This window comes from Lissotriton helveticus, chromosome 3_1 (assembly GCF_964261635.1).
Source record: "Lissotriton helveticus chromosome 3_1, aLisHel1.1, whole genome shotgun sequence".
Taxonomy (NCBI): domain Eukaryota; kingdom Metazoa; phylum Chordata; class Amphibia; order Caudata; family Salamandridae; genus Lissotriton; species Lissotriton helveticus.
The window spans coordinates 261,920,820-261,947,925 of record NC_136061.1 but is presented as its reverse complement, the minus strand read 5'-3'; the positions used below and the strand labels follow the sequence as shown (position 1 = coordinate 261,947,925).

Here is a 27,106-nt window from a genome sequence, read left to right as displayed (position 1 = left end):
ATTTACTTTTTTTTATTTTACTCTCTGCTAGAAGACCCGTCCATTCCTCCTTACCTCTCCTCTCCTTTCCTTGTTTTTCCGTGGTGACGTTGTACGTCATTAAGAGGAAGCGGAAGTGTTTTTCCGTTTCCTCTTAAGACGCCGATCTCCTTCACTTTTTTTCCCCTCAAACAGGTGCGTCTTTTTCTTTTTATACCCACGCTTTTCTTTTGTTGGGGGGAGACCCCCCAAGCCCCCCCTTTATTTTTTTTTTACTTTAGCACATATGCCTTTACTACGTTTTTCGTAGTAAAGGTATGCGTGGTAAAGGCTTCTCGTTGTAACCACGCATGCGTTGTAATGCATGCGTGGTTATGGTGTGCGTGGAAACTGCCGCGTTGTAGTGGTCGTTTCCCCTCCCTTGCTGATACCAAGGAAGACTATACAAACATGTAGCCTATGTTATCCATATACTAAAAGGTATAACAATATACACTGTCTATACAAGGGAATGCTTTTCCGAAACATATACTGTTCTAGAATATAAGGTGAAATGGACAGAGTAAATATATCCACTTTGCTGAATATATGCCTTATTTCCGCTATATATATCAACAGCGTGGCGATTCACTTGTGTGCTGTTAGGTATAAGGAATATAATGGGCTTCATCAACATTATTAGACATAATACTGTTTATCTAAAAACTATTTAAACAAAAACACACATATGGAACACAGCCATGTATTACTTGGGTAAATACATATTGATGGCAAGAAGGGTTGATAATAACAGCTTGTGCCACAAGATTTCCAAACTCTTGATGGAGCAAGAATTCGCACGTTACGCGGCTTGCTCGTACTCATGAACCTCGAATAACTATAATATATTAATTCAACCTGTTTGTCTTACTAATGTCCCTTTTATTCTGACATTTGGGGTATCCGAGAGATGCTTGCTTATGTGTGTATTAACCTTAACAACGCTTGTCATTAAAAATGGCCACTGCTTGGCGGGGTTTTCTTCTGCGCATGCGTCGGTCACAATCACGTGATGTGACGTACTCGCAGTTCTGGTGGGAATCTTTTGCACTTGCGCACTAGCATTAAGATGGCTGCTTTGTGTTCTCACATGTCGATGCTTGCGCGGCTGCTTTTGCGCTACTGTTTGTATGCCTCTAATCCTAATGCTATAGTTTATATAAAGTATGGGGTATAGAGTAGCAATTCATGGTATACAGTGTAATTATTTATTTCTGTGTTTTAATTTGTTTTCGCTTACTTTTCATGTACCGCGTTCTTGAGGGTCTGAGAGACACTCGTGAATCCATCTTGAACAACCTTTCTGCGCATGACAGTCTTCTGCCGGTGGCATTGAATCCCTGCCAACCAGAAGTCTCAGCCAAGATGTGCCTGGGAAGATGCACCCTCACCTAGCAGAAGAAGCTAAACTGTCCTGCAAATGCAACAAATGTATTTCATTCATTGTATTCCGTAGAGTATGTCATGGGAACCCCAAAATCAATAGGCGGTCCCAGAATATGTTAATATAGGCTTGTAGAATTGAATTGTGATTGGTGTGTTGACCTATCCTACTTGGGGACCAATCGAAATTGGGGATTCTGACACTTGCAACATTTGGGGGGTGGTACACTGACCCGAAAACAGTATAACTAGCCTAGGTTTAGCTAGAGAAATTGTCCGACTTGTCCGAATAGCTGACCTGTCACTGACCCAACGCACTCAATAGGTGAATTGATACAGAGGGCTGCGGAGCACTCTGTCCGAAATTTCCATAGACTCAGGGGCTTTGTTAAAGAAACCTTAAGTGCTGGCGAAGCACTTTGCTGGGGAGATCGATAACCCAATCGGGGTCCTGGCTGACAGCTGCAGAGAGGGTGGAGCGCAGGCGTTGCTTCCGAACTGCGGGTGCTGGTCGTGCCTTGGTGGTCCTGTCCTGATCCTAATCTGGGTTTTCTGTCCTGTCCTGGGGTGTCCATTCTGCACCTGCTGTCCTATTGGCGACTGTCTTTCCTTGGGGTTCCTCCTGCCCTTAACTGACCCGTGGCCAGGGTTGGTCTTCACACCACTTTAGGTAAATATAAGTACTGAAAGTCTCCTCTGCACCTTCTATATTTCCCTTTCTTTTGCTTTAATAAAGTCATACTCTTGCAAAATTGATTTTCCATGCTTTTTCGCATCTCTGAATGAACAAGTCATACCTAAAATTGTCGTTATTCTAGCATGTTCCACTTTTTCCCCATCCTTTGAGTACATTTCCTTTTCAGGTCATGATATACAGATGTTCTTTGTTTTACCCATCTTTTAGTTGATTCAAGTAATTGCACCGATTTATTAGTACGGTCTATTCGCACTTTACCTGTAGTTCCTCTTCATGGGGAAATATTTCACTGTGAAGTTTCTAGTATGCTCTTTATTCTTCCCCGTCCTTTAGTCTGAAATTACTGCCTAGCATATTCCTTATTCTTACCTTACTGTAGACTCTTAAATGGTTGGCCTGATCTATTTCCTTTATGGATATGTGCTCTTTATGATTTTGGTTATCGACTGTTTGTTCATTGTAAACCTCATGCTTCCCGAGATCGAAGAATATTAGATAAAGGTTTTCAAAACTTCCTGAGTTTGTGGTTATTATAAAAGTACAAATAGAATATATAAAGTATAAGTATTTGGTGTCTGCCTTTCTTTTACAGCTAGCTCCCTGATCCATTGTGGTCATTAGGTACCCGTAACGGTGGATTGGTAAGTCGGGTACACTGGAAATGAAATAGGAAGGAAACTGGGATACTGGTAGTAGAGTGTATGGTCACCCAATTAATGTATATGATAAATTGAAGTTTATGGGCCCGATACGAATCTGGTAAAATTGTTGGCCGGGTGACCTGCGCGCTCTATCACTCTCACTTTGGGATATGCATACCTTAAACCGGTGCCTCTGGGAATATTTCCTGGCACAAATTATATATTTTCTTTGATAGGTGGCTGCAGTTGGATAGAGAAAGGTTGGAAGAGGAGAGCAAATGACAGAGAGATGGAGCAGCAGAAAAAGTAGGAGGGGCTGTGCAAGGAAATTCCCTTTCACATTTGCCTTAGTTCTTAATCACGCAAAATATGAGATGTCAACTACAAGTAGAAAAAGAGTGGCCTATTCACAAATTGCACTTTGTAGTACATTTATCAGTACTACAATAGTACTACTCACTTACTGCAAAATGCTATTTGTTGGGCATGGCCCTTTCTGCACAGTCACCCCCAAATATGTTGCCTTCCTCCTCCCCTTTTTGCTGAATTCGTTTTTGTTGTCTTTAGGACTCTGGACACTTTACCACTGCTAACCAGTACTAAAGTGTATGTGTTCTCTACATAAAGCATTGTAACATTGGCTTATCCACAGTTGGCATATTTAATTTAGTTATAAGTCCCTAGTAAAGTGCACCCCCCCTATATGTGCCCACGGCCTGTAAATTAAAAGCTACTAGTGGGTCTGCAGCACTGATTGTGCCACCCATTCAAGTAGCTCTTTAAACATGTCTCAGGCTTGCAATTGCCGAACCGGTGTGTGCAGTTTTAAACTGCCATTTCGACCTGGCAAGTTAACTCTCTTGCAAGGCCTAAACCTTCCTTTTTAAGACATATGTCACCTCTAAGACAGGCTCTGGATAGCCCCTAGGGCAGGGTGAAGTGTTTTTAAAAAGCTGGACAAGTGCTTTTAAGTTTTACATGCCCAGGTAATGAAAAACTCTTCAATTTGTTTCGTTTTTCACTACTGCAAGACCTATCTCTCCCATAAGATAACATTTGGATTACCTTATTACATTTTATAAGTGTAATTTCCAATTGGGAAAAAATGGATATTTGGAGTTTGGTGTCTCTGAACTCACAACTTAAAATCACAATTTATGATAAAGTTGGATTTTAAGCTTCAATCTGAAAATGCCACTTTTAGAAAGTTGCGAATCATGTGTAGAAGAACGAGTGCACAACTTAAAATCACAATTTATGATAAAGTTGGATTTTAAGCCTCAATCTGAAAATGCCACTTTTAGAAAGTTGCGAATCATGTGTAGAAGAACGAGTGCACTCCTTCCCTTAATGAATAGATACGTTTTGCTTTAACTGCCAAAGTTCTGCGTGCAAAACAGCGATGTAACTGGCCAAACACCGCATATCCGAAGATACTACCAAAAGGGCGACACTGGTGACCCGGCTGCTGCACTGCGGAAATGAGGAACTTTTCCTCTTGAGTAAACCACAATTTTTTTCTTTGTTAACCAAAGTAATCCATAGTAATCCCACATTGTACATTTCTATCGAGTAATCCATATATGTCATGACAGCATAACATCAAACGATTTTGAGTGACTCGGTGAATGGAGCATCACATTTAAACTGTATAAATGTTTTACACAGAGAGGAAGGAGCATGGACTATTTAACAAAACTTCACTCCATTTCACCAACCAGCGACTGGACTCTGCTATTTGTGAGACCTACCCTGCCAAGTGCTGCCAATTAAGTCCTGGGCCCTTGGAAGTGGGTTTTCCGTTACTCGGAGGACATCTCATCATTGGCTGCGTGGCTCGATGACAACGCATTGCCTTCCTCACGAGGAATTCCACGATGACAGATCTCCAAACTGTGCGACTCAAAACCGATGCATCGCCTACAATCCTAAGGATATACGTTGAAGCATCGCCTCTGACTGCTGCTCGTATCATGATCCTCAATGTTGAACTGTCCTCCGTGAAGGTACTGTTTGCAGCTCCTGTATCCAACCCGCGCTTCATAGCGGTCGGCCTGACTTTTCAGATTTGACCCAGTCCAGCACGACTAGATAGCCCCTGCTGGTGCTTTATGTTTCTACGCACTATAATTCAAAATAGTTTTCAAAAATTCATAACTCCGGTTATACTTATTGGAGTTTTGTCATTGTGATCTTGTTTTGTTCATTCATTTAAGCTCTACTTTTCTAATCTATGTAAACAAAAACACACATATGGAACACAGTCATGTATTACTTGGGTAAATACATATTGGGTTGATAATAACAGCTCGTGCCACAAGATTTCCAAACTGTCACTTTGGGATATGTGTGGTGTTTTCAATGTTTTACTGTGTTAACTGTTGCACAAATACTTTGCACACTGCCTCTTAAATTGAGCCTTACATCTTTGTGCTAAGCTATCAGAGGGTGAGCACGAGTTAATTTAGGATGTGTATCTGACTTACCCTAACTAGGATTGTGGTTCCTGCTTAGACAGGGTGCATACCTCAGCCAACCAGAAGCCCAATTTTTAACACTATTCACAGACCTACGTGTGCAGACCTCTGCCTCCGCCTCCCTTATCTTTTTTATGGGAAGGTCTCCGCATACGTAGGTATATGTTTTAGTAGTAAATGTGGCAGGAACCTGCGCAAGTGGATAGAAAATAGGAACACGTTCAAACAAATGAGAGGGTGTAGGAAGGCTTAAGCAGGCATTTAGGAAGGGGTAGGAAGGTGTTTAGGGAGGGGCATGCCATTATAAACATCCACCCACAATAGAGTAAGCCCATTGCTAATCACAAACTATACTTCTAAAGTTAATTCAGACAAAAATAACCCAATACATTTGTACATGTACTCTAACCCAGCCTTGGACTAAGTCCAGCACCACACATGGACACTGACAGGTACTGCAACACACTCACATAGAAAATAATGGAAGCATGGATTTAAAATAACACTCCATAGAAAATAACGTTAAATAAAACAAATGTATTACTTAGAATACATATATGTGTATATGCCTACATGTAAAAAGCAAAAAGTAGTAACTTTACACTCTTAAATGCTATTCTAATAGGCCATTTTTGAGGGGGTGGAGACAAGAAGTCTGTACCTAGAAGTAACTTTACATTAGGACATGGTGAATACTAAAAAGAGTAAATTTACTACAAGTTGAAGTAGTATGTTTTAACTTGAGTAAAACTACATGTGTACATTTATTTGTGAATAAGACCTGGTATTAAGTCATCAAAGAGAGTACAGTTACATTTTGCTGTTGCTGTCACATAGTACAAGTCAGCCACAAGCAGCCACACATGCCTTGTCCACAGTGAAAACGTTTGACCATTCAGCACTTTCCAGAAAACTTCAGACTCTACTCCCTTTGTTCCAGGTAACTACAAGTGTATCCTTCTTAAAGATAATGGACATTTATATTAGAGTCAATGTACAGGATCTGTGTACACTAATATGCAGATGACATGTCAGAAGCAAAACCTCAAGGTAGGTACCCAGGTCACTTAATGCAGTGTAAAGTATCTAACTTTCTGACCCCACCTAGTCCGAGTCCTGCAAACACCTGTAGCCACTCCTAGACCTGAACAGATGCTAAGCACACTACCTGCTGGCTGGGGAATTGGCACAGGACCGAGGTGATGTTGCTGGCATACTGTGCCATCTCCTTCTTGATTGCTTTCTCTACGTTGGGTGGGATCCGCCCCGACACACTAGTCATAATGTCCTGAAGCTCCAAGAGTGGGAGAGAAGGGTCACGTAGTGTCTTCATAAGTCGCTCTACCCAATCCTTAAGCTGCAAAGAAGAGACAGTACCTATTATGATCTACCTACAACAGTCACTGGCATTGTTGTCAGCATTATAGTCTGTTTACATATCTCTCTTTTTTACATGTAAATTGGGTTAACAAATACAGGTACTCTTAAGTTCAGAAAAGTTTTATTGAAACAAATAAAGTAAAAATTTACAGAATAAGACATTGCAGATAATATATAAATATGATCATACAGCAAAACAAGCAATATTGACAATAAGAAAAAAAAAAAAGTCAAAAGTTGAGAAGGACTGTAAGCATGACCGGCGACTGGTAGATTATAGAACAATGAACTACATAGGAGATATACAATAAATATAAAAAATGTAAAATAGAAAAAGTACATATAGAAATCTATACGAAATCATGGAGGTTTAGAAACTTCTTGCTGTATTGGAGTTAAAGACAAAGAACACCTAGCACTCATATAAAAAAATAATGTGACTGGGCTCCACAATTCTCGCCTCTTTGTAGCTAAAATGAAGGGGTACTCTTAAGTAATGGGTTTTACACCATACAACATACCATGATCCGGAGGAGGGGCTAGCGGTGTGCGGTCCATTGCGATTGTGTCAACATACCATACCATACAGGTGGAAAGGTGTGGTGCAGCGGCAAGGGCAGCTGACTTCAGAGCACAGGGTTCACGGTTCGATCCCCGGCTCCGAAGGCAGCTCAGCTCAGCACCTTGAGACCCGTAAGGGTTAGTAGTTTGCGCTTTACAAATACGTTGTTTTTTTTACAGCACATGTTTTTCCTTGCTCACCACAATATAGTTTCGTGCCCAACTAACACCTGGCAGAATTTTATGGCAAGATAGGAGGCTAGTAGTAAGCATTATATATGAACCTTCAATCACTATTTCGAAGCAGCAACTCTTAAAAGCCTTCAAAACAGAACTCTATACACATCACAATGAAAAATAGGATTCTCAGTCCCATCAATACTTCTTGTCCTCTATATTCCTCCTCTTTTATTTGCTTCTTCTAAATACATAAGTATCATTGGATGTGCATATTATTAGGATTGCATGATTGTTTATATAATGGATGAATGTTTATACATTTCATTATAGACATCGAAGTATTGTGATTGTGATCAATACCTAATGTCTGGGTAAAACTGTTATATGTAAGAAATTTGTTAGGTTTTTCATTTTAAAGGTATTTTGTATTACTAGATTTTTTAGTATTAATGAAAATACATTAAGGGAAGATAGTGATTTGAATTCTTATTGTGGAAAGTGGCTCTGTATTTACAAAATAGCAAAGGAGTTTCACAAACTCACTTGACTAATTACATGTTGGTTACGCTCCTCGAGCGCCATTTTGGCATGTGCACGATAGCAGGAGTGGTTTAATTTCGGCTCGCACTCAGGTTAGAGGACGCGGTCAGGCTGGGGCAGCCGTTTTGACAAAGACAGCTGTGTAAATGTATCTGACTTTTTTGGTCATAACGCATGTTTCAGAAGGAAATCGGTCTTTCCTCACGTCTGACGTTTTAGGTCAGAATGTATATTTTTGAAGGAAGTAGGGCTTGTTTAGAAACAATTGGGTTTGTTTCTAAACATGTTAGGCATTAGAGGCACATTTACAAGCAAAGAAGCGATTTGGCTTGGCAAGCTTTGCCAAAAACAGTCAAGGCGGCAGTTGGAAGGTTTTGTGAAGTAAAATAACAGCGCCTATTTCAGAGAAAAGATAGAAAGGTCTAAAACAATATTTATTTACAAAATAATACAAATTAGTCAATATGGTCAAGAAAGGTAATGAAGGTACGAGCCAGGATGGCATCATGAGGAAAATTTTAAGTCAGGAATTGCATGATGCTGTTCAGGACAGTGAAACACGTAAAAAGTGAGATGAGGGAATATAGACAAGTAGGTGATGAGAAATATCATTCAGTATCTGATGAGGAGGAGCTAAATAGAGGTCCAGGAGGAAAATGCATTAAGAAAAAGAAGCATTTGGCTGTTTTGTCCAAAAAGAAGGGAGTCCAAGCAGCTCAGGAAGAATAGGTGCCCCCCGTGGCACAAAGAAAAGTCAGTTTAACACTGTAAGTGAATCTGATTCAAAGGAGGACTTGGAGATGACAGGTGAAACATCCAACTTGGATGAGTATATTCTGGAAATGGATTATAAAGATTGTTTAGATGAGGACTTTGATGAGAATACCAGAAATAGGCATAAAGAAATATCAGTTATGAATCAATTAGGTGACACATCATTCGACCTAAGGGATATAAGAAACCCAAGGGGTAAAGATTGGTGGTCCTTGGACCATGTGTGTAATTATATTAAGAACAGGATAAGAAAGCCACTAGAGAAGGATAAGAGAAACATCATGATGACTGAATGCTATTGTACGGTGACAGAGGGGAAAGTAACTTTAACATCTAATCTAGATCCGGAATTAATAACTTATCTTTTTTAAGATGGGCACAGACCCTACAAAAAGACTGAAGACATCATTAAACAGTTCTAGATATTCTTGGTCTGCTGGCTAAGATTTTTATAATAGAGGGATACGTACTTGAAAGAGAGTGAGCTAACTATGCATCTACCGGGAGGATGGGGCCTATGTGCAAGTTGTTTTTTTGGGCAATGCCAAAGCAGGACTTGTGGCAGAGAGATGCAGAACAGTAATAAAGCGCATTAATCTTAAATTAGGTGATCTGACTAAAAAGGAGTCAAGTGAAGAGGCCAGCAGATTATTATTTAAGAAAGGAATGGTTGAATCCCAGAGTAAATATGTACTGACTTTTAAATGTCTACATAAAGTTCATTTCCCAATGTGCAGAGTTTTGGCAGGGAATAGGTGTTATGGGAAGGCTGGGAGGAGACGGCAACTTTTCAGCTGAGCAAATTATAAGTCCCATTTGTCAGGATACCAAATGTATGGAAACTATAGAGGGAACCAAGGGGTACCAATTTTGTAACCCCAACGGGGTAGAGGAGCAAGAGGTAGAACTGACAGAGGATGTGGACAAGGTACCAACCAGAGACAAGGTTAGTATGAAGACTGTCATTCGTTATTGGGAGGAAGGTTAACATTTTCAAAGATCACTGGAGGGAAATAACAAAGGATACATGGGTTTTGAAGGCAATAGAAGGTTATCAAATAGAGTTCAATTTAGAACCTCACCAAATAAAAGAACCAAACAAACTGATTTTTCAAAAAGAGTTGGCGAATATTGTACAAAAAGAGATTTGACGAATGATAGTAAAAGATGCAATTGTAAAAATAAGGGAGGAACAAAAACGATATGTGAGTACTTTGTTTCTGGTGGAGAAAAGGGCTGAGGCTGGAGAGCTGTGATAAATTTGATAAATGTAATCAGTTTGTCACATACAGTCACTTATTCATATTTTGAGGGACATGCTTCCGGATTTAGAATGGATGGTGAAAATGGACCTCAAGGATGCCTATTTTATGATTCCAATTACAATGGAGGGTCAATGTTTTTTACAGTTCAGACAGAGAGGACATTTATACCAATTCCAATGTCTGAATGATTGTTTATTTGGATGATATTTTGATAATGAATCAAAATGTGGAGGAATTTAAAGATCAGTTGATGTCAGTAAGGAATTTGTTGGAAACATTGGGTTTTATGCATGCAGAAATCGATTTTAATTCCTACGCAGTGTTTGGAGGTTCTGGGATTTGTGGTAGACACAGTAAAATGTCATCTACAGTTACCAGAAAAGAAGGTAAAGAAGATAAGGCAAGAGGTGAGATTTTTGTCAAGGAAGCAGAAAGTGAAGTTGAGGGAGCTGGCACGTGTGATCAGTCTGCTTTCCTAATCAATACAAGCAGTACTTCTGGGGCCTTTACATTGCATGGCCCTTCAACGGGAGTAATAGAAGATTGCATTCTTGCAGGATTCGTGGGGAATTAAAGGGTATGTGTTTCCCCATTTTCAATGATTCAGAGAGGGTTAGTACAGGTGAGGAGGCAGAGATGTCAAGCAGTACTAGTCAAACCATTTTGGATAACACATACATGGTTTCCAACTAATATGTAAATGCTGATAGAAATCCCATATCTGATAAAGTCGAGCAAATGTCTTAAGAGGAATGCAGAAGGAAGAGCACCCTTTGGTGGAGTCAGGTATGCTCAACCTTCTAGTTTGGAAGCTATCAGGATATCTGAATCCTTTCGGGAACATCTACAAATGTACTCAATGAATCATGGGCTCCAGGAACTAGAAAGAGATAAAAGTGCATACCCAGTATGGTTACATAGATGTATGGAAAAGGGGGGCGTGGCTAGCTGGCCACGATGGCGGTCGGAGGTTGTTAGAGCTCCGGTGCTGCCGGGAAGCCATCATCCTGTGACGGCCGTTACGGAGCTGAGTAATACCCTGGAGGGGACACTCCTATATGCGCTGCCCTCCCGGGAGCCTTGGGTCGAGTCTGGAGCCTCCGGCGGACACAGGGGCGGAGCGGCGAGTCCAGACGCTGTTGCGGCCTGGTCCCTGCTCAAAAGCCGGGGCCTCGAGTTTGCGGCCGGCCGGACCTGCCCGGGCTGTGGTGCGGCCTCTGCGAGGCTGAAGGTTGTCCCGCGGCGACCGGACCTGATTGTGGAGGCCCCGATTGCTCTGAGGGCCCCCGGGGCGGCTGTGGGCTGCAAGGAAAGACCAGCGGAGCCCGATGGGGAAACGGCCTACTCCGGACTCGGGCGCGGACTGCGTCCGGGCCGCGGCGTCGTCTCCTGCGGATTCGCCGGGGACCCGCCTGGACATTGAGGTACGGGGGGTGACCCTGCAGCTGGCGGGACTGAAGAGCCGACCCCACAACTTTGGCGGCCCCCTGGCTGGCCCCCTGCCCCCCCCGGCCCGGAGGCCTCCTGGACGTGCATTTGGAGACGGGGCAGGGAGGAGCCATCACGCGCAGCAGAATCTTTCCTGGAGGGTTCCGGGGACACGGGAACCGGCGCTGCGCTACACCGGCGGCCCCCCTCCCTGGTCTTCCCTCCCCCCCCTACCATCTTCGTCGACGACGCTTGCTGGAGACCTGAGATTGCGGCGCCCTGCTGACTCAGCTGCACCGGGTGGGACGGCGGACTGGGCACAGGTCCGCGGCTGGTGCCCTCGTGAGGGGGCATGAACTGAGGGGCTTTGCGGGCTGAACTTGAACCGGGCCTGCGAAGAAGGCCACCAAACGGCGGCTGGGACGTGCTGGCCACCTGCCCCTGCCCCCCCCCCCCGGCCCCTGCATATTCGCGCCTACAGACAAGGGGGCTACAGAGACGCGGCCAGGCTGTCGTGAACGGTCAGTGCCCACGGACGGGGCCGAGATACTGACCCCTGCACCTTGCGAGGGCCCTACGACGAGCAGCATGGGGCGGAGAGGGGTGAAAGCGGCCGAGAATAAAGATGGTACTCCTACCGACAACGTATCTGATGAGGCCCTCGGCGATCCCGCGTCGGGGACTGCGGCCTCTAGCCACCAGGGTGACAAACTGGACTTGATCCTTAAGGAAATTAGAGACTCCAGGACTGCGATGGAGGTGCAACTGGGTACCCTTACCTCGAATCTTTCCCTACTTAAGGCCGATCACTCCAAGCTGTCGGACAAAGTCAAGGACCAGGGTCTGGCGCTGACAGATCTTACCCTGACGGTGGCTGAACACACAGATTCTATCCAGCGAATCCAGCACCAGGTACAGACTCTTATGGATAGGGTGGAAGATGCGGAAGGACGCAATAGATGGAATAATATCCGCGTCATAGGCCTGCCGGAACGCTGTGAGGAGCCCCACGCAGCGGAATTTATGGAGGCCTGGTTCCGGGAGCATGTTGCTGCGGACGGACTGTCCCCGTACTTTTGTGTGGAGAGGGCACACAGGATTCCTACGGATCAGCGATCCCGCGTCGGGGACTGCGGCCTCTAGCCACCAGGGTGACAAACTGGACTTGATCCTTAAGGAAATTAGAGACTCCAGGACTGCGATGGAGGTGCAACTGGGTACCCTTACCTCGAATCTTTCCCTACTTAAGGCCGATCACTCCAAGCTGTCGGACAAAGTCAAGGACCAGGGTCTGGCGCTGACAGATCTTACCCCGACGGTGGCTGAACACACAGATTCTATCCAGCGAATCCAGCACCAGGTACAGACTCTTATGGATAGGGTGGAAGATGCGGAAGGACGCAATAGACGGAATAATATCCGCGTCATAGGCCTGCCGGAACGCTGTGAGGAGCCCCACGCAGCGGAATTTATGGAGGCCTGGTTCCGGGAGCATGTTGCTGCGGACGGACTGTCCCCGTACTTTTGTGTGGAGAGGGCACACAGGATTCCTACGGGTCAGGCGAGCCCGGGCCGACCGCCTCGGCCCCTGATTGTGAGGATCCTCAATTACCGGGATAGGGACACGTTACTTCGACAGGCCCGGCTGAAAGCTGTCATAGAATATGAAAACAAACGCATCTCACTTTACCCAGATTACACCAATCTAGTGCAGAAACAGCGGTCCTTATACTACGAGATTAAGAGGAAACTCCAGAAAGTCAGGCTCCGCTACGCCCTACTGTTCCCGGCGCGACTCAAAGTGATCCATGACAGCAAGACCCACTTCTTTGATAGCCCCACAGACGCGGAAGAGTGGCTGGAAGGGATGGACATTGAACGTGACGTGCTCCAGACTCAGGGCTCGACATCCAGTGGAGCCGCAGACGGAGCGACCCGACGAGTAGCGGAGCGGATCCGGGAGGCTCGGAATCGAGGGGTCGGAGGCCTCCGGCCCACGAGCAGAAACAGGGACAAGTGGACGCCATTGCGATGGTGGGTTCCTTCAGAGACGACCGAGAACAAGTGAATACGGACACGGAGGACAGCACTGTGCATTCGGACTCTGAGAACAGCTTGGTACTTTTCCCGAATGTGACGCCCCGAGCGGCGGATGAAATCCTGGACACTGCCTTGGAATAATGACTGCTGCGAATGTACTCTGACTCGCTGAGTCCACCTGGTATCCTTTTTACTCTTGTAACCTTCATGAGGCTCCGTGGGGGGGGGGGAGGGGAGAGAGAGGAGTGCGAGGGACCCTGGGAGAAGGAGAAACGCATGTTGTTTTGCAGTAACTTGAGTGCTCTTGCAATGATATGATCCTGCCTGCTGCCCCCTACAGTGTGAGCTGGACTAGGCCTTCACCCTGAACTTTCACAGACACACCTCACTGGTTTGGCAGTGACTGATTATAAGCAATGACCCTCCCGGCGGCGCCGTTGAGCAGGCGACACCGACTGACATGGTCCATTGGCTTAAGTGTAGCAGACCCCCCAAGAGCGTATTCATCGTTCATTGTTTGATTTTGTTGTACTGTTTCATGTTCGGCACAGCTGGGTTCCGAGGCTACGCCTCCAGAGTTGGGGTTTGGGGGAACCGTCTTCTGGTCACCGTGGCGAATGCACACACTACACTATATCTTGTTGTCTACTCGAGCATCGGTATCTGATTATGGCTGACACGAAAGGGAAGTATAGGCTGGTTACGTGGAATGTGAGAGGATTAGGGGCGATACAGAAAAGACATAGGGTGCACGCCTTCCTGCTCCGTCAGAAAGCATACATTGTGTTCCTCCAAGAGTCCCACCTAACACAGCCCGAAGTGCACACCCTGCGGAAGAAATGGAGGGGGACTGTCTTTTCCACAACATATTCTGCCTTCTCTAGAGGAGCCACGATCTGGGTGCGCTATGGTGTCCCCTCGTGGAGATAGATAGGAAGACAGATGACCAAGGGCGATACCTCTTGGTTAAAGGCACTCTAGACGGGGTGTTGGTAGTCCTGGGCAGTATTTATGCCCCGAATCACGACCAGGACAGATTCCTCCCAATTGTGAGTAGGGCCTTAGCAGACTGGGCGGACGTTCCCTGGATCCTGGGTGGGGACTGGAACATGATACTTGACACAGGGCTGGACAGATCGCACCCTCCGCTTCAGGGGACAGGGGTTCACAAACTGTCTGACTCCTTTCGAACATGGCTTCAAGGGTGGGGGCTGGCAGATATGTGGCGTACACTATATCCGACACATAAAGAGTACTCATACTATTCCCCACTACATAACTTGCATACACGCCTGGACAGATTTGTTTGCACCAAGTCCTTGATGGCACACTGTACGTCTTCGGCCTACCTCGCCAAGACTTTTTCGGACCATAGGCCGCTAACGCTAGATTTGGACTGGGGCAGGATTCCCTCTCCAGTGCCCACCTGGAGGCTCAACCCATCACTACTTGAAGATGGCCCGTTCCGTGCCCACATGGGGGACACACTAACGGACTACTTTAGGGACAACTGGGACTCTGCGTCCTCGAACCTGGTTGTGTGGGACGCCATGAAGGCGGTGGTGAGGGGCGCTGCGATTGGCCAGCTGGTGGGCGCCAGGCAGGAGGTACATGACAGACTTCGTACGATTGAGAACCGGCTGGCAGTGCTTGAGACCGCAGTGGGGATGGACCCTGAACGTATGGGGGATCTCCAACTGTGCATTATTGAGCATGCAGAGCTCCTGGAATCCCTAAGGGTAATGGACTACAGAGAATACTTGCGACGGCAACAGGCGGAGGCGGACAGGTCAGGTGCACTGCTGGCTCGTCTAATTAGAGACACCCCTGAGACCCCGATCATCACGAGTGTCAGAGATGACACAGGCAGACAGGTGAATACGCAGATAGAGATCAATAATGTGTTTAAGACCCATTTGGAGAGACTGTACGCCCCACCCCCTACTGATACTAGGGATGCCATGTTAGACTTCCTGGACGAGCTGCCGTTCCCAGCCCTTCCCCGAGATATCCAGACGATCCTAGCAGGGCCTGTTACACAGCAGGAAATTAAAATAGCCATCCACTCTCTAAACCGAGGCAAGACCCCAGGCATGGACGGTCTGCCGGGTGAGTTTTACCAAACTTACTGTGATACGTTAGCCCCTATTCTAGAAAATATCTACAAAACCGCGTATGAGACTGGCCACCTACCGGCTTCGACCATGCAGGCCTTGGTCATTTCTATCCCAAAGCCCGGCAGGGATGCCCTGGACGTGAGTAACTATAGGCCTCTGTCTATGCTCCCCTCGGAGTATAAAATCCTCAGTAAAGCTATCGCCCTGAGATTACAAGCCCACCTCCCTGGCCTGATCCACAGGGATCAGTGTGGCTTCCTCCCGGAGAGGAGCACTTCTCAAAATACGAGACGTCTACATGCCCTCATGTCCACGACCCCCCCGGACTTGCCGCAGGCTGGATGTCTAACCCTGGATCTGCATATATTGGAATTCTTTGGTCAACATATAATGGCTACAGAGGAAACTCATGAAAAGTAATTAATAACTATCAGGATAAGCATTAATTAAAAAATTCGAAAATTGTTTTTGTCAATTGCTCAACATTTATTAATTAAAAAATACAAACATCTAAAATCATGATATCTTGTACACAAAGAAAAATAAACAAAACACAGATCCTAAACAATAATCTAAAGGACCCTATTCACAAGGAATACCTAATATATATGTATAAACACACAGCTAAAAATATGACAGTTATATTTCATAAATCATATTAATTTAAAAACTCAAACATTTGAATGTTACAGAACATATCAAACAAAGTGGCATGACATCATATAGTCTCTCGACGCGCGTTTCGGCGTTCCAACAAACGCCTTCCTCAGGAGCCACACAAGTACACTAAAATATACATAGAAAAGAAAAAGCATATATAAGCACATATTTCAACAAATCTCACAATCCTCCACAATTTATTCAAACCTGTCTATAATTTGTCAAGTTACTGTTCTTGTGTACTTCTACTATTCATTCTCGGAATCCAAGAAACACGAATCATTAACATTTATAATTATATTGAAACATTTAAACATTTAAGCAATCTTATCCTTCTATACACAGTTTCATGTCCTCTTTTGCGTGTAGCCATCTCTATACGACAACTCATACATTAGATAATCCTAAGCACAAATTCATAGTTACAGAATAATTTTTTGAGCAGTTGCTAAGCGAGTAACTATAGAGGGGGTTTATTTGAATGCTAAACTCTAGCTACAACCGGAAGGGTGTAATCTACTGCTATAATAGAGGGTGCTGAGCATGTTAATCTTCAGAAACCTCAAACATCCACCCTTCTAGGTGATTTCCTATCTAAACATCTCTTTTTAATATAGTGATCTAAAGATGCGTTTATTAGTTTCTTAGTAGTTAACTTTTCTTAAAACCAATCTACTTACTAGGATCATAGATCATAGGTGTCGATGATAGTAACACCGCTCAAGTCCCCTTATCTGATAGTCCGCTGATCCTCAGGAGGGACACGTCTAGGCTATTCTAATATCTAAGTCATATATAAGAAAGGCATTCTAATATCTAACTCACTTAAATCAACAGTTTCTTTTTAGTAACAGAAAAGGAGGATAAGAAGGGAATACCGAAGGGGAGGGGGGATTTGGAAAACGTTTTTTAGGAGACATAAGTAAACCCTTATCTCAAGCAAATCTCCAAGTACTGTGCATCTTGTAAGTGGTAATTCCCCTTATTTTTTATGTATATACATATACATCTCAACATTTACATGAGGTCGTATTATCATGATATTCGCTCTATACACTTGAAACACACTGGTACTCATTTAAATGTGGCCAGTGCCAGGCTAAAAAAGTACGAAAAACTAAGCAGCTACTAATTTAGCATGGTTTATAGGTCCAACTACAGCTAAGATGCATCATCTGATAGAAGGCTCTCCTTTCCCTTTGTCAATGTTCAGTACAAACAAGACCACATTTCTGGGCAAAAATGCTTACCTAAATTAAAAGTTCCTGGTTAGCTAGAGAAAATTCTTTGGATATATGTTTCGTCTCTCGTGTAATGTAGAACAACCCAGGATTTCTTTAGGTATTTTAACTGTTAATAAGACAAACACCAGTTTAATTGTTTTGTGATCTCTCTATTTAGACAATCAGCTTAACCTTTACGGGGATATTAGTTGTACTTACTTTCGTTTAGTTAGCTGAAACATTGTCTCGCTGCTTTTAGAAATTAACCGGTTTTCAGGGACGTTTATAATACAATGTCCTTTCCACTATTGAAAAAAACGAAAGAAACCATTTTCACTATTTCGAGATGCCGGTCTTATTCCAAACTCGTTTTACACTTACTGAGAATGTTACTAATACTTACATTGTCTTAATTTATTAAGCCGTATTCCGGTTGTCGGTGAAAGTTAAGTAGTCATCCGGGATACTCGTGATATAATATGTAAGCGTGCAGTCATGGATTCTTGCACTTAGCTTTTCTGTCGGGTAATTCCTTGGATATGGATTTATACCGCTATACCCTACAAAGACATATACAACAATCCTATTTAGTATTATTGTCGTTTTAGATATTCCAAACTACCTACATCTACTCTACACGGTACTAAGGATTTACTTCGATCCTCTTACCCGAAAAGCGATGGACAAGGGCTCAGCGGGGCTGCCAAATATTCTGAGACGGCGTCTCTCGGCCGTTGCGTCTGATACTAACTGCGCACCACAGAGCAGTCCCTCTTATGGAGCTTTCCCGCGCGCAAAAATCAAAACGGCCCATGTGACACGATCAGCCAATGGGCCATTAGCGGTTGTGGTTAAAATGTTTTAAAGCGACAGTGCCCTCCGGATGGTGGCTACACTGTGGAACCCGTATGTAAGGGATTCAAACAGCGAGCCGTCAGTAGTCATCAATAATAATCACCGTATAGAGCCATATTCTCCTATATCTGATCTCCTCCTCGTTAGAACTGTATCTAGAGATCTATCGATCTCTTTGTTCCTCTATCATGGTTTTAGGTGCCAATGATAATGTGTCCTGCACAGATAGGTCGACTAATGGCAATATACTGCGGAAATTAATTGAAAATATAAATGGACCAAAACAAGACTTCACAACATATATTGACAATAATTATCATAAAAGGAGGAAAGTATACGTAAACTACCTTTCCAGCCTAGAAATAGCAACATTTTTCATCTGTAAAAACGTCACAATATTTTACATATTAAAGACCTAGCGGATACAGATTCTAGGTTTATACTGAGTCCCTATGTGATGGCATTTTCCCAAGGGATGTCACAATTCAACCCTATCTTGAAAGTGTTAAAAACGAAAATCCAGAAGACTTCCCTTTTCTTCCTAATGGCGCATCCTCCTTTACTATCAGGTGTTCTTATCTTTTCGAGGATGCGCCATTGGAAGTCTTCAGGTTTATGATTGCTCTCTAAAAAGTGTTTGACTAGGGGAGCAGTGAGTTTGTGAGTTCTCACGGCAGATCTATGCTCTGTCAGGCGTGTTTGGATAGACCTACTAGTCTCTCCGACATAGCCTAAGCCACACGTGCATTTCAAAAAATAAACTACATTTGTAGTTTTGCAGTTCCAAATGTCGTTTGCTCTTGCTGTATATCCATTATGTGTGAAAGATTCCCCACTGATAATATTGGTACAGGACTTGCAAGAGGAGCATTTCACAGTTCCTCGTACTGGAATGTTAGTCAGCAGAGATCTTTGATTCAGAGTTCTATTTGGGGATTTAGAATTGAATCTAGAGTGGACAATCTTGTCTTTTAGATTTCTATTTCTTTTATAGGCAAACATTGGTTTAGGTAGCTTGCTGTGGGAAGTCGGGTTACAGTTTAAGACATGCCAGTTTGCATTAATTATCTGGCGTACACGTTCATTCAATGTTGAATGTGTAGTTATACAGACCAGTTGATCTTTTGACTTTTTATCTTTGGGAATTAATAATGAGTCTCGGTCAAAAAACCGAGCTCTCTTGTAGGAGCTCCTGACCAATCTGTGCGGGTAGCCCCGTTCTAAAAACTTCTTACGCATCACTGCTGCCTGTTTATCGAAATCTGCGAGGTTCGTGCAATTTCTACGCACTCTTAAAAATTGAGAAAATGGAATACTCTCGCGCTGATTTTTTGGATGAAAACTATCAAAATGTAACAGCGTGTTACGAGCTGTACTTTTTACAAAAAGATCTACTTCCAATTTGCTGTTATTTTCACGAATAAGTAGATCCAAGAACTCCACTTGGCTGGTACTATATTGGGCAGTGAAATGCAGATTCTTGTCTGTCAGATTGATCCATTCTAAAAATTCCAGCAACGAGTCCACCCCATTGGTCCAGATAAAGAAAATATCGTCTATATATCTGGACCAATGGGAAATGGACTCGAAGAATGGTGCCACCTCGTTGTCAACAAATTTGTCCTCAAAGACGGACATATATATGTTTGCTATAGAAGGTGCAACTGAGGCGCCCATGCTTACTCCTCTAAGTTGGCGATAAAGAAGTTCACCAAACTCCATTATGTTTTCTGTCAAAACTATATACAAGCAGTCAATTAAAAATTGCTTAGGGCAAATGATATTGTGCTTATCTATAAATTGATCTGTAGCTCTGATTGCCTCATCAATGGGAATATTACTATATAGGGATGTGATATCCATTGTTACCAATATGTCTCTATTGGGCAAGAATTCCAGATTTTCAACTATATTGATCATATGCCCTGTGTCTTTGACATATGATTTAATCTTACTAACATGGGGTCTCAAAAAATGATCCACATATTTAGAAAGAGCCTCCGTTGGTGTACCTATAGTTGATACAATAGGCCTATAAGGTGGGTCCACTGTATTTTTGTGTATCTTGGGTAACCCATAGATACACGCAGTTTTATTCTTATTTGTATTTAAAAATTCATGTTCTTTAGTATTAATGTCTCCACTAACTAAGGCCTCATTCGTTAGGAGCTGGATCTTTTTTACAATCTTATTAAGGGGATTAATGTTAATCTTCTCATAGGTGGATTGGTCGTTTAGCATAGTAATCATACTATTCTCATAGTTCTTTGAATCAAGAACGACAATTCCTCCCCCTTTATCACATGCTTTTATGGTCAGGTCTTTATTGTCTGTTATTCTCTTCAGTGCTACTGATTCCTCTTTACTCAAATTGTACTTAGGTTTAGGAATGAACTTGAGAGATCTCTCTAGTTTCTGTAGAACTATCAATTCAAACGCTGCCACCTCAGGACCTAGCTGTTCTAGTCCTGGACTAAAAGTGGAAGGTAGCATTATCTCTCTTCATCTAATTTCTTCCTCTTTGTTCGTATTATTCTCCTCAAAGAACTTCCTTAGCCTGATTTTCCTAAAGAAGGATATAATATCTTTATATAGCTCGAATGTGTTAGCATATGCCTGTGGCACAAAGGAAAGTCCTCTAGATAACAAGGAAACACTATACTGATCCAATTCCACATGAGACAAGTTAAAAATAGGTATTATATCTACTGGCCCCAATACTGTCTGTTCCTGGTTTCTCTTATAAACTGTGGTTCCTGCTGCAGATGTTGTTGGTGCTGCTGATGTTGCTGCTGATGTTGTATTTGTTGTTGTTGGGGGTTGTGAAAATTCCCCCTGTTCTGTGCCTGCCCCTGAAATCTCACTCTGGGGCGGCCTCGACGAGGCCCCCTGTTGGACAAAAAAGGGCGTTGGAATGGTCGAGATCCAGGATAGGAATTGAACCCACCATCAGGTTCATAATAATTCCCACTCGTACTTTCATTTTCAGAATCCGATGTGTCAGTAAAATTGTTTACCCTCTGTTGTGTGTTCCTAGCTTCGTCCCTATAGTGGTTTTGTTGATAAAAATCCTTGCCGAGGTAAGGATATGTGGTTTCCTCAGTATAGTATCTCTTGTCTTTGTTTAATTTATCCGTTTTTCGCTTATTGAGGTAGGTTATGAAGGATTCAAGGTCTTTATTACATTCAGCTATCTTTTTCATTGCCTCCTCTACCCCTTCATCCTGTCTAAGTTTGTTTTCTAAATCTTCTATTTCAGTTTTAATCTCCAAAGCTAGATGTTTAGATGTTTCCACGATCAAGATCATTAGATCGCGAGAGCACCTATTCGCAATAAGACTCCATTTTTCTAAAAATGGTCTATGATGCACAAATAGACCAGGAGTGATACGTACTTTGTCATTTCTATCCCAAAGCCCGGCAGGGATGCCCTGGACGTGAGTAACTATAGGCCTCTGTCTATGCTCCGCTCGGAGTATAAAATCCTCAGTAAAGCTATCGCCCTGAGATTACAAGCCCACCTCCCTGGCCTGATCCACAGGGATCAGTGTGGCTTCCTCCCGGAGAGGAGCACTTCTCAAAATACGAGACGTCTACATGCCCTCATGTCCACGACCCCCCCGGACTTGCCGCAGGCTGGATGTCTAACCCTGGATCTGCGGCAGGCGTTTGACTCCCTGACTTGGGACTTCATGTTTGAAGTTTTACTTCGCTTTGGACTTCCGGACGTCCTAATCAAATGGGTTTGTCTACTATATACAAACCCAACGGCCCGGGCACGCACCGGCCGACACACGTCGGACAGTTATGGCGTACATAGGGGCACCCGACAGGGCTGCCCACTGTCACTGCTGTTATTTGTCCCTACGTTAGAACCCCTGGCGATTGCACTCCGGACTAGGGCGGCAGAGGCGGGAATCCAGGTTGGTGATACCCATAATCTGATCTCCATCTACGCCGACGACATATTGCTGTTCCTACGAGACCTGCAGGGAGACCATACCCTCCTGGCACATACCTTTGAGCGGTTCGAAAGGGTATCGGGCCTGGCGATTAACCCCGGGAAATCACTGGGGTTCTTTTTCCGCGACGGGCGACTACCCACCCACATACAGTTTGGGGAGCACGTGATCCAGGTGGCCCCGACTACATTTAAGTACCTCGGCATTAATGTCTATCGGAACCCTGACGACCAGATTGAGGGTAATGTGCGGAGAGCAAATACTGGCCTCCGTAGTAGTGTGAACTTCTGGACGTCCCTGCCCCTGTCTGTCATGGGTCGGGTGGCACTTTCAAAGATGGTCCTGCTTCCCCGAATCCTGTATTATTTTGTGAACCTGCCGGCCCTCCTACCACAACCCATATTTACCATGTTGAACTCGTTATTGATCACCCTGATTTGGGGTTCGGGGAGGAGACGGATAAGCCTCAAGAAACTACAACTGTCCACCAGACAAGGGGGCCTGGGAGTGCCTGACCTGCGTGGCTACTACTACGCTAGCCAACTTCAATGGCTGACTAGGTGGGTGGCGGGTAGAAACCTCCATGAGATTGCTTTCACACCACAAGAGCTGGCGCGAGGGGTTCTCCATTCCCTTCTGCTGCCTGCGGCCAAGATTCCGAGGGACTGCCACCCCTTATTGCTCGTGGCATTGAAGTGCTGGCGGAATGCACTTAAATACACGGCAGGGACCCCTCCTTATGCAGACAACATCCCCCTACTGGGCCTACCGACTCCACAGGGACCCCTGACGAGACGCAGATTACAACCCTGGATAGTTGCTGGGGTAGACAGGGTTGGAGACTTATTTGGGGACGACAACTTGCTGGACCATGCCACCTTTAGACAATCCACGGGAGCCCCGCAACGGCTTTATCTTCTACACGCCACGGTCTCCCATTATGTAAGGCGCACTTGGGCTACGCAACGCACTAAACCGACAAAACACGAATTGGTCCGTCTCCTCCACTACATGGGGTCGGGCGGACATTTAGTGAAATGGCTATATGTGGGCATTAGAGAACACGCAGCTGGATCCCTCACCCCACTCAGGGAGGCCTGGAGCACAGGCACAGGAGAGGAAATTACAGACGGGGACTGGAAGATCATCCTCGGACACCCCAGGAGAGTGTCCAGGAATGCTAAATTCAAATTTATACAAGCCATGGTGCTACATAGGGCTTACCTCACTCCACAAAGATTACATAGGATATTTCCCACCGTCTCCCACTGTTGCCCTAGGTGTCAGGGTGATGACGCTGATATTGTCCACATGATGTGGGCGTGCCCGAGACTGCGCACATACTGGGAGACAATCCGGCACGCACTACACACTATAACGGGTATGCAGGTCCCGGTGGGCGCTTTACCCTGCCTGATAGGCAATAGGAAGAGACCCAAGGCCTGTAGGGCACAGCTGAAATTTACAGACCTAGCCCTCTTGTTGGCACTCCGGACCCTCACTATGAGGTGGAAGTCCCTTAGACCTCCAGCCATAGCGATGTGGAGATCCGACATGCTGAAATGGGGAAAGGCGGAGGCAGCGGAACTGCGCAGGGAGGAGGAGAAGGGCCACCGGAAATACCCTGTAGCACAAGATTGGGACCGCATGCTGTTGGAGCTGGAGGATGAGGACCTGGAATTGCCCAGGGATGAGGGTGCCTGAACACTCACCAGCGGTGGGGGGAGGTGATATGTAAGCCGACCGACCTAGATAAACTGGTGACCACACCTATGACCTGTAATGTCCATTCATACCGTCACATCACTGTTAGATGAGCGTTCTAAAAATGTACATGGGAATGACCAGGAGACGGGAACAGGGTGGGGGGAGGTGGGAGGGAACGGGAAACGGTTGGGCGATACAGTACCCTACGGACATGTAATAAGTGATAAGTAATACTCTGATTTGATATTTGGAATTTCACGAACCGTGATGTAGGATCTGATGTATGGAGCACTGCGCCGAAGTTATGTTTCAGAAAACGGAAAAGACTGACAGTATGTTAAAAGAAATGTTTTGCAAAATGTAATATCTGACCCAGTCATGAATAAAGAGTTTTAAAAAAAAAAAAATGTATGGAAAAAGATTTGGATCCTGTGGAAGCAGAGGAAATAGAAGTGGCATTTTTTGGGGCCAATTTATTTGAAATAGGATTGTCATATAGCACAGTTAATTGTTATAGATCAGCTGTTGCAGCAGGACATTCTTTAAAACAAGGACTGTCAGTGGATAGAAGTCAGTGGATATGTAGGGTAACGAAAGTAATTGGGTTTAAGAGGCTGCCTAGAGCGAAATATCAAACATTATGGAATGTTGATTTGGTACTAAACCTATTTGAGAGATGGTCAAGCAACAAGTACTTTGGAGTAAGAGATTTACCATGGAAATTGGCAACATTATTGTGTTCAATTTCATTCAGATGGATTTCTGATATAAGGGAGTTAGAGGCGTCCAATAGATTTTTTCAACCAGATGGAGTAATTTTTGTAATTTGGAAAATATATAAGACAATGTCTATTTTTGTATTTTACCCAAGATTTGGCAACTCTTCAAAATTGTGTGTTGAGATGTATGAAACTAGGATGTTCGAAAACTGATTCGCCTGAGTGTATAAGCTGTTAAATTTATATGTAAAGCCATTTAAAGTAGGGTTGGGCGGAATTTGCGTAATCGCGTCACGCAAATCTCCGCGAAACGGTAAAAAATCTTCGCAAACACGCAGAAATTCCGCGAACACGCGGAATTGCTTGTTCGCGCTGCTTTTTTCCTGATCGCAATTGCGTGCTGGGGGAAATATCTCGCGAACACGCATTTTGAGAACGCAAACAAGCAAAAGATTTCGCTAAGTTGCGGAACGCAGAATTTTGGGCAATTTTGCGTTCTCCACGGAATGCGAAATTACCCAATTTACACATATTCCGCGAGCGGAACGGAATTTACCACCGAGGCCTAATTTAAAGCTGTCACGAATGCAACAGTTGCAAGATGGGCAAAGGCTGTAATGAGGTAAGCAGCTGTGAATTTGTCACAATTTAGGGTGCACACTGTCAGGAATACAATGGCAAGTAAGGTTTGTATGATGGGAGGACGATTGGAGGACATTTTGAAAGCAGCAGATTGGTCCAATGCTGACAATTTTAGGAGGTTTGATTTCAGAGCTGTAGAATATGTTTCAAGCTGTGCTTGGAAAAACTTTGACCATGTATAATGCTAGCCCCCTGTCTTGCCATAAAATGACAAATCTTAAAGTTTTACTGAATACAGAATCACAATTGTATTAAAGAGGAGTCTAGCTAATCCCGCCCATCCCTCCCAATAAAGGAGGCTAGGTGTGTAGATAAATAGAAAAGTTTCGCATAAAGAAATTAAATTTTAGAAATGAAGAGTTTGTATAGTACAGTAAGCTAATGATTTAACTGAAGTAAACTTGATTAGGGATTAGAGAGAACAAATAATATGAGAAAGAAGAGTCAAACAAAACAGGAGGAATATGGAGGACAAGGAGTTATGGGAGTGAGGATTCTATTTTTCATTGTGATGTGTATTGAGTTCTGTTTTGGAAGCTTTTAAGAGTGAATACAAGTCCATGCATAAAGCTTAATGATAGCCTATTTTGTCTTTCACAAATTGTTATTCTCTATTCACTATAGTCTTATAGCCCGCAGTAGCGGGCTATACTGGCTATTAAAGGCCCGCTGAATCGTTCGGCGAGGGCCTTTAACGAAACAGCGGGACTTTAATAGCCGTATAGCCCTGCTACGAAGGGCTTTAAGGCTATTAGAACATTCTGCCACTAGAGGGCAGAATGTTCTAACAAATTAAACAAAGAGTTCTCGAAGCTCGAGGGGTTATAAATCCCCTCGAACTTCGAGAAGCCTTTGTAGAACATTGGAATGTTGCTCTGCGGGCCTTTACCGGCCCGTAGAAGCAGGGAGCACTCCATTGTCTGCAATGGAGCTCCCAACATTCCAATGTTCTAATAAACTTGTAAGAATTGGCATTCTATATTAAGATACTCTTTGGAATTATACACATTTCAGAACTCAACAAAATCACACACATTTTGAAACTCAGTAGAATCACACACATTACAGCTCGCTATAGAATCACATACATTCCAACGACTCAGCACATAACATGGATTTGTACAATAAGGACAACAGTGCACACTCATACAACCAAACACACAATGTTCACGATAACACTGTTCTTGTGCCACACTCCCACACACTAAACACACTATACATTACACAACCCAAACATTGCCCAGAACCTCACACACAAGACTACTCAATAATAAGGCAATCACATAACAAATTGAGAAAAGATATACTACAATCTAACTGCACAAAAACAAAGTACAGAAAAAGAAGCAGAGTACCAATTACAAAATGGTGCTCAAAAGGTGACAACAGTCATACCACACAAAATAAACATAAGCAGTGTGGCAGCCATAATAAATGCTGCATCCATAAGAAAATATGCTGAGGAACTACATCTTGCAACCATGAAAATCTGATCAAAATTATAACAAACACCCTTTAACAATAGTAAAAGAGGCATCCAGAAACATAGGCCAAAAACACCAAAGAAAACACACTGCATATGTTTCTTAATAAAAGGAAGAAAATAGCAGTACCCTTTATTCATTTTATGTGTTTCAGTTTCATTTGACAAATGTAATTCACCGTTGGTCCATTAGTAATGAATAATGAATATGCTACTTACCAGTATGCATCTGTTCTTGGCATGTAGGGCTGCTAACATTCATATCTGATGCATAGATCGCCGCCTAGTGTTGGGTCCGGATGATTGCACATTGTTGTCCTGGAAGAGTCTTCGAAGTATCACGAGATAGGTGGC

General features: G+C 43.9%; 1 protein-coding gene across 6 annotated transcripts in view; it reads right to left on the bottom strand.

The window, feature by feature from the left end:
- Nucleotides 1–27,106, bottom strand: part of ACACA (acetyl-CoA carboxylase alpha) — a 1,199,721-nt gene that overhangs the window by 861,555 nt on the left and 311,060 nt on the right. For all 6 annotated transcript variants that reach the window (XR_013608606.1, XM_078679777.1, XM_078679779.1 and 3 more), the window contains one exon: nucleotides 6,385–6,573. Coding sequence is in view for 5 of the 6 variants with exons in the window: in XM_078679777.1 (XP_078535903.1) it covers nucleotides 6,385–6,573 (189 nt within the window). In the remaining variant the exon portion in view is untranslated. The remainder of the gene's footprint in view (nucleotides 1–6,384; nucleotides 6,574–27,106) is intronic.